Source organism: Zea mays, chromosome 3, assembly GCF_902167145.1.
Source record: "Zea mays cultivar B73 chromosome 3, Zm-B73-REFERENCE-NAM-5.0, whole genome shotgun sequence".
NCBI classification, from domain to species: Eukaryota; Viridiplantae; Streptophyta; class Magnoliopsida; order Poales; family Poaceae; genus Zea; species Zea mays.
In genome coordinates, this window is record NC_050098.1 from 32,221,746 (window position 1) to 32,229,910 (window position 8,165).

The 8,165-nt window shown below is 51.3% G+C and overlaps 1 protein-coding gene across 1 annotated transcript; it reads right to left on the reverse strand.

The window, feature by feature from the left end:
* Positions 1 to 538: 538 nt before the first annotated feature.
* On the reverse strand, positions 539 to 3,360 carry LOC100384152 (Protein NRT1/ PTR FAMILY 6.1). The gene has a single exon (NM_001176731.2). The coding sequence runs from the start codon at positions 2,730 to 2,732 to the stop codon at positions 747 to 749; it is 1,986 nt and encodes a 661-aa protein (NP_001170202.1). The 5' UTR covers positions 2,733 to 3,360; the 3' UTR covers positions 539 to 746.
* Positions 3,361 to 8,165: the final 4,805 nt, after the last annotated feature.

An 8,165-nucleotide genomic window follows, 5' to 3' on the forward strand; every position in this document is an offset into this window, starting at 1 on the left:
GGGTGGCTATTGAGGACCTGAAGCCATCTAACTTGGGGGTGGAGGGCGCTTTCACTCTCTGTTGCCCATGATGGAAGAGATCTGTCATGTTGTCGGGATGCAATAGGAAAGACCTCGAGTTGTTGTTGATTCTAGTGATCTGGTCAATATGGCGGGAAAGAAATACGAGAATCTTTGACCACATATTCTCGAATTGCGAGCAATTTAAAAAATTAAATGTGAGGTGGCGGCCTGGAAGCTGGCAGGGGCCAGACCGCCACACAGCTCCTTTATCTTTTTCTTAGATGCTTTTCATAATTACAAGGCTTCTATTTCTTGTTTTCATCTGGCTAGTGGCTTCTATGCCTACGGACCTATCCTTGTTGTCTTAAATCATAACATGTCTTTTCCTCCTTATCAATATAATAGGCAGACCTCCTGCATGTTTCAAAAAAAATAGTCTGTAGCAGTTCGGCCATCAACGAGACAGGTTGTAGCAAAGCTAAAGCAACTGGGGAATTACTGATGAACAGTCAGCAGTACGATGTGGTTCATCATGCTATCACGCTCCTGAGCTGACAGCAGTCACCGGATACTTGATCTCCAGATGGAGGCCCAAGGCTGAAGCTCCCACTCCACCAGGCACCAGTTCCGGCTGGTCTATTCTATTGCCGCGACGGTACAAGATCTATGTTTTATGGTATTCCCAGTAATCAATAGTTACAGCACATCCAAACTCAAATCCTTGTAATGGCGCTAGCGGCTAGCTACTGCTTATCAACAGCAACTGTGGTCGGCACGTCGACCCTGACCCTGTACTTGTACCGCTTGGCAAAGAAGACGAAAATGAGCAGGTTGACGGTGCTGAGCACGGCGAGCAGCCAGTACAGGTAGTCGAACCTGCCCACGTTGATGTTCTGCGCCAGCCACGACGGCCGCCCCTCCTCATCGTCCCGCGTCGCGGCGTCCACCGCGGTGTTGATCGCCGACGCCACGAAGCAGCCGAGCCCGCCGGCGACGGCGGCGTACGCGGACCCGACGCTGCGCATCGCGTCGGGCGCCTCCTGGTACAGGAACTCCAGGAGCGCGACGAGGCAGAACACCTCGGCCACGCCGATGAGGCAGTACTGGATGAGCAGCCAGTAGGCGCTGAGGTCCGGCATGGGCGTGAGGAAGAGGCCGAGGTATCCGTGGCGGACGGCGTACCCGCGGCGGTACCGCTCGAAGAGCCCCGCCCAGGCCACGGACAGGATGGAGAAGAAGAGGCCCAGCCCGACGCGCTGCAGCTGGGAGGCGCCGTGTGGGTGGCCCGTCAGGCGGCGCGCCAGCGGGGCGAAGGTCTGGTAGTAGAGCGCCAGGATGAGGAAGATGGCCAGGCAGGGGAACACCGGCATGCACGTCACGGGCAGGTGCAGCGCCGCCACGCGGGTGTTCAGCGTGTAGGCCTGCTGCACCGACAGCGTGAGGAACTCGGTGAGGACCACGCTCAGCATCACCGTGCACGCCGGCACCGGCAGCAGCCGCAGCAGGATCTTCACCTCCTCCACCTGCGTCACCGTGCACAGACGCCACGGGTTCACCGCCTCCTCGTCCTCGCCGCCGGCGAGGTCACCCTCCAGCTGCAGCGCGGCCTTGTCAAGCCATCTGAAGTCGTCGGTGTGGTCAATCTTGGCGCTGCCACGGATGGCGGACTTGGCGCCGGCGACCTCGTACAGGCCGACGAAGTCGCCGCTGTCGAAGGCCGCGTCCCGCTTCCTGAAGGCGGCGACGAGCACCTGCGCCACCCGCGTGAGCGGGCTGCCCCCCGGCAGCCGGTGGCGGTACAGCGGCGTGCCCACGAAGAAGAGCGCGTTGGAGGTGCCCATGGCCAGCGCCAGCGTGCCGAACGCCGCCGCCCAGCCGTGCTGCATCTGGATGTAGACCACGGCCGTGAAGGCGGCGATGGCGCCGAGCGTGACGGCGAGGTAGAAGAGGTTGAAGAAGCGGTCGAGCCGGCGCTTGTACTCGGGGCTGCGCTCGTCGAACTGGTCGGCGCCGAAGGAGGAGACGCAGGGCCGGATCCCCGCCGCGCCCAACGCCGTCACGTAGAGCGCCGTCTGGAGGTAGGCCATCTGCCAGGGCGCGGCGGGCGCGCAGGCGCCCAGCAGCATGGCGAGCTTGTCGCAGCCCTCCTGCGGCGGCACGAGCGCCGGCACGCTGGCGCTCACGGTGAGCGCGATGAGCCCCAGCAGGTACATGGTGGTGAAGATGGCGATGGTCCAGTAGCGCCCCAGGTAGGCGTCGGCGAGGAAGCCACCCAGCACGGAGGACGCCTGGGAGATGCCGAGGAAGTTGTTGACGGCGTTGGCGGAGCTGGCGAACGGGCGGTGCATCACCTTGAACATGAAGATGACCATGTTGACGGAGAGCCCGAAGTAGGCCATGCGCTCCGCCATCTCGTTGCCGAAGATGAAGAAGGCGGCCACCCACCCCCCGGTCCTCGACAGGTCCTGGATGGGCTCGCCGCGGATGTTGACCGGCGTGGTGCCGCCGCCGCCAGCGGCGGCGGAGGGCGGTTCATAGGCGGCGCCGAGAGGTGTCCTGGCGCGGGAGACGCGGCGCTCGTCGCTCTCCATGAAGTGCGCACCCAGCTTCTTGCGCTGCAGCGCTGACAGCGAGCCTGGCTCCGGCAGCACCTCCGGCGACTTGATCTCCTTAGCCGACGCCGGTGGTGGTGGTGGTGCTTGCAGCTCCGTCTCGGACGCCGGAGCCATGCGGGCGGCAGGCGAAAGCCCTGATCGGCGGCGGCAGCAGCAGCAGCCGGCGCTGCCTATCTAGTAGAGACTAGTGGGCGTCGTCACCGGGAACTGGAGACTGAAGCGCAGACGCGCAATCCTGTCCAGCCCTTCCCTGCCGGCTGCCGCGATGCACACAGATACGCACGCATTTATTAGTGGAGCTCGCCAGCACGGATGAGCTGCAAGCAGTCAGTTTAATGGCAGCATTAAGCGCGACAGGGACGAAGTGAGATGACGACGGGACCCCTGCTCCGTCCGTCCTACGTTCCCGCGCTGCACACTGCAGTAGCTAGAAATATCTCACCCTGCCGCTATATGCTGCCGGATCTAGCCATGAACATGCAGGTGGCAGTACATCAGATTTAGATGAGTTTTACAGAGCAGGGTAGGCCTGCTGGCAGACCTCAACTTCTCTTTCCCCTCTTGCGGACCGGGGAAGAAGACAAGGCAGCAATCCTGAACCTGAACGCGCGGTGCGGCGTGGTGGTGGTTGAACGCGCGGGATGGGCAATTGGGCTTGGGTAGCGACTAGCGACAAGGTGCACCGGCCGGGCCGTCCACGTCCAGGTCCGTTGTTCAGGACGCCCGGAGCAGTGCGCGTGCTCCAACCACCAAAAAAATGACAGCCGCAACCGCAAGAGCCAAGAGGGCAGAGGCAGGCCCGCCGGGCCACCGGCGCCAGCCGCCAGAAACAGGGGCGCTCGAGTGGACAGGGTGGGTGGTCGATCAAGAGCCCGAGTGGACGGCACGCGGGACGACGAGCGCCACTGGCTAATGAATGATTCGCCGCAGGGAGCGAGCCGCAACCGAAGTGGTTGCCCTCCTTAGGTACGGCGAGCCACAACGACCGCAAGTCCGCCGCTATTGCCACCACCACCACGAACGACCAAAAAGAAAAAACTCTAAAAGAAACGAAAGGAGATGACACTCGCCCCCGCCCGCTCGGCAACACCTGTAAAAATAACTACGTACCGATGCTAGTGCGAACCAAGTGTGTGGAGCGTTGAGGCTCCACTAACTACGTCACTACGTGGTGGCAGGCTGGGAGCTTTGGAATCGATTTAGGGATAATCATCATCTGTTTTATTAATCACACACCTCAGACAGACCTCACGCCTCAGTGTCAGTTCTGTTCTGGGAGCAATACTGAGGGGTCAATGATGGTGCTTAGTACGTGTAAACACTGGTACTAGCAACAATATTGCGAGCAAGCTGATCGGATCGGATCGGCCGTGGGATCGGGTGGTTGGTCTCTCCGATCACGGCGGAGGATCGGAGTTAATGCACAGGACAGGGGACGGCCTGCTGCCTGCTAGCCTGATCGCCATTGGACCGTCCCTATCCCATGGAGCTGCAGACGCGGCGTTCGTGCTGCTGCAGCAGAGATAACTAGAGAGCGCGGAAGCGCAACGCGTGTGGCAGCGGGTTGAAGGGACGAGAGTGGTGGCCGCGCACGCGCCATGAGGGCAGAGCCAGCGCATGCTGCCGGCATGCATGATAGAAGCGCCCGCCAGCCCCCAGGGCAAGCACCATGCATGCATGCCGCCAGAGAAAGAGGGTCGGGATCGGACGAGGCCGACCGCCATTAAATTCTTCTCCATCCCGCGCCCGCCACCATCGCCGTTCCTGGCCGGGCGTCGCACACCCGTGGTGTGGTGTGGTGCGACGGCGCCCCACCTAACAACACCCTCCCTGCTCAGTTAATTTTGGTCTTAGACCCTTGAGGACGGACGAGGATGGATGGAGATTGGAGAGGGAGGAAGACGACGACGACAACGACCAATGACAGCAGGAGGCGACCGCGGTTAATGCATGTTCGGGAGTTCGCTTCAATAATTTTAAAGTCTATTTTAGTTTTTTATATCCAAACAGTCTTAGTTTCACTAGCTTTAGCTTAAGAAAACTGAAACTAGGGTTCAGTTTCATGAAATTTTTAAATCTCCTTAAAGGTTGCACAAAAGTTAACCACCATACCATTGGTTATATGATCTACCGATTCATGTCTCTCTCTACACCAGCTAATCATTAAATGTAATTAAGGAAACTCATACAAATTAATTGTATTACAAAAGTTGGAGTCTATGTGCAAGCCAGACATTCTTGAAACTCGTTTTATCAATATATTGAAGTTGTTTCATCGTGAAGCTGAAAAACCGAAACTATAATTTTGAAGCGAAGTCCTCCTAAACAGGGTCTAAATACGTCGTCACGTGCATCTTTTCACGACTTCGATTTCGTCCAAGTGTTTTGATCGATCTTTTTTAGGATATTTAGTTTGAGAAATTAGTTTATTATCTTATTACTTCTTACTTTTTATTATTTGTAGAATAGAATGAATTGGACAATCACCATCTTATTCCTTATAATTAATTAGTTAATATTAACATGAAAAATATGATCATCTTACCAAATTTAAAAAATAAAATTATAATATATCATCTTATTTTGGACAGGTTGATAGGTTGATTCCTCGGACAAAAACTCTTTCCTCCGCCCTAATTATCAGGCGGGCACTGCCGAGTGCGAGTGCCAACGCGCGCGCGGGTGTAGTAGCTGTAGCTTGCAGGCCGCAGCGGGCATCCGCAATTCCGCATGACTGTTAGACTGGAAAATTGACCCGAATGTCCGGGTCGTCGCGGAACGGCGGAAGACGTTCACGTCCTCCCTCTCCATTTGCATGCATCCTTGTCGCTGTCATTGTCAACAGGATCCCGTCCCTGCTTCTCGACGTCTACGTATTTACGTATTCCTGTTTGCAAAAGTGAAACGCTGCCCGTCGTTCCAGGACCGCGCGCATTACGACAAAGATAGCGAATTTTTGTCCACTACAATAATCTTTTTGTGGGATTTAAAGTAGCACATCAAAGTTGATTCAAATTTTATCGGCTAAGGTTTTTTTTTGGCGATCAGAACAAAACAACAAAATGAAATTAATTTATTTTCAACTCTTGTGTAGGAAGCCAACGAAAAGTAAGTATTTTTTGCTGTGATCGGACCAAAACTGAAATTACTTGTGTATCTAGATCAGGGTTCACAATTTCGTTTGGAAGATCCGAATTTCGTTTCGCTGACCAAAATTTGACTTTTATATTTTTATATTTTTGAAACGAAATCCAGTTAAAAACAGGACCGAAATCCGTTTCTTAGTGAGTAACAAAAACGAGAAAAAATAGCGAAATTCGGTGTTTTCGGAACGAGAAAGTAAACCCTGATCTAGATAAGCTTTATAAAACACAACATGTGCATAAGGGCTCATGGACTCAACCACGAGTACAAGGTCTACTAGGAGAGAGTCCAAATCTAGGAGAATTACAGGAGTAACCGACTCGTTCTATTATGAAGTTGGTAATCAACTCGTTGGCTACCATAACTGAAAGGGAAATGATCTTAACCATTTTCTCTAATTGATTTTGGTGCTTGATGTCTATCACAGTCTTATGGACTAACTAGTTTGTCTAACATTTGATTCACAGGTGCATAAGTCAACTCAACTTAGTTCCAAGTCAGAAACAGATCAAAACTAACCACAAAAGGGGTAAAACTTGGAAAATATAAAGAATATCTAGTTTCACACTTTGGATAAGTTGCATACACCACTAGGAACCTATTTGATACATCTAAGAAGGTTGGAGAGCTAAGTTTTTGCAAAGTCAATATTTTGGAGCTAAGTTTTGCAAAGTCAACATTTTGCTCCCTAAGGCCTAGGGCAGCTGGCGGGAGGGTTAGTCTAAGTGACTCTATGGACGGTTTTTTGTATGCTTGTTTCTGGATTCCATGAGGATCTTGTATCTCAGTCTTCTATGGACGTTTTGTTCCTTCTTAATATATGAGGCGCAGTTCTCCTATGCTTTTCGAGAAAAAAAAGTTGGAGAGAGCAAAAAGTTCAAAAACCACGACTTAGACTAGTTGGATAGTCACCAAATATGTTTGTCTAAGTCATAGGAACACCCTTAAAGATAGTTTAAAAGGTTTTAAGAAGAACTGGGCAAAAGATAAAAAATAGGCTGCTGGACAGAAGCATCAGGGCTCACCGGGCCATCCGTTAGTGCACCAGACCATCTATGCAGAGAGCATGCAACTTGGGATTTCTTCAGCCTGGCACACTGGACTGTCTGGTGGCACACCAAACCGTCCGACGTGAATTGTGCTCTTGGGCCATTTCTAAGTGTTTTGGTGATTAATATCTAACACTCTTCATATGAACATAAGCGCGGGTGTTTAGAAAGCAAATTGAAGCAATCAAGTCCAAAAGCTTGTGGAAAATAAGAAAACCACTTTTTAGGCTTGAGTTTGGGCATATTGCAAATCCTTATGAAAAAGGAATCAAAATGGTATGGTTCCTACACTTAGTCAATTGTGTTTGTTGCTAACAATGTTTATCTAAGTAATAGGGAACTTCTCAGGATAAGCCAAACGAAGACAAAGAAGTTTGGCACAAAAAGAGGAGAAGTTGGACCAGACTCGACACCACCGGACAGTCCCGTGTGCACCGGACATATCCGTTGCTGAAAGTGCAGTCATCCCTTTTGTGAGTTTTGGTGATTTGGATAACAACACATTTAAAGGTCTAACAAGTTTGCTAAGTGTTGAACAGGAAATTCAGTATGATAAACATACTTGAATAGTGTATAATGATCAGTGAACAAGGTTCAACACAAGGTCAAATAACCAGTGAGACAATGCAAATGGATATAATATGGTCTCTATATTGGTTTGAATATATGGACAAGTCCTGAGAAATCACTATGCATAAATATGATCATAATAGAGGTTGAAGGGATTAATAGGATTGGTCAAGCCAAAGTGAATAAGATATGAGGAATCGTGAATTGGCTTGACCATATTACTATTAGTCCATATATGAATATATGAGAATCAAACTAGAGCTTGATTGATCTTAGCAGTTATATCTAGATGACATTCAAGCAAGGTTCACAATATTTAAAAAATGATTCTCTCAATGGATGCTCAATAGGATGTGACTCAAGAATGGCTTGATAGGGTGAAGATAGCAAGGAAAGGGTTTCGAGGAACTAAGCGAAGGTGAAGGCCAAGCGACGGCTTGTAGACCGTGGTACCATGGCTAAGGTGAAGAAGAGAGTACTAGCACTAAGTCGATGAACTAATCAGCTATAAAGAGTTACAACATGTTGATGCATCAGTAAGGTGACTTGAAGCCATGATTTGAACTCATATATGGTGAAATGGCACAAGTCACAGGCTCGATTTGTGTTTGCTTCAAAAGGTGAGACAAAGATGTTTGTGAAAGTCGCCTAGAGGGGGGTGAATAGGGCGAATCTGAAATTTATAAACTTAAGCACAACTACAAGTCGAGTTAGCGTTAGAAATATGAACGAGTCCGAGAGAGAGGGCGAAAAACAAATCGCAAGCAAATAAAGAGTGAGACAC

Excerpts from the sequence above, each read along its gene's own strand:
- LOC100384152 (NM_001176731.2), bottom strand. The coding sequence starts at position 2,732 with ATGGCTCCGGCGTCCGAGACGGAGCTGCAAGCACCACCACCACCACCG.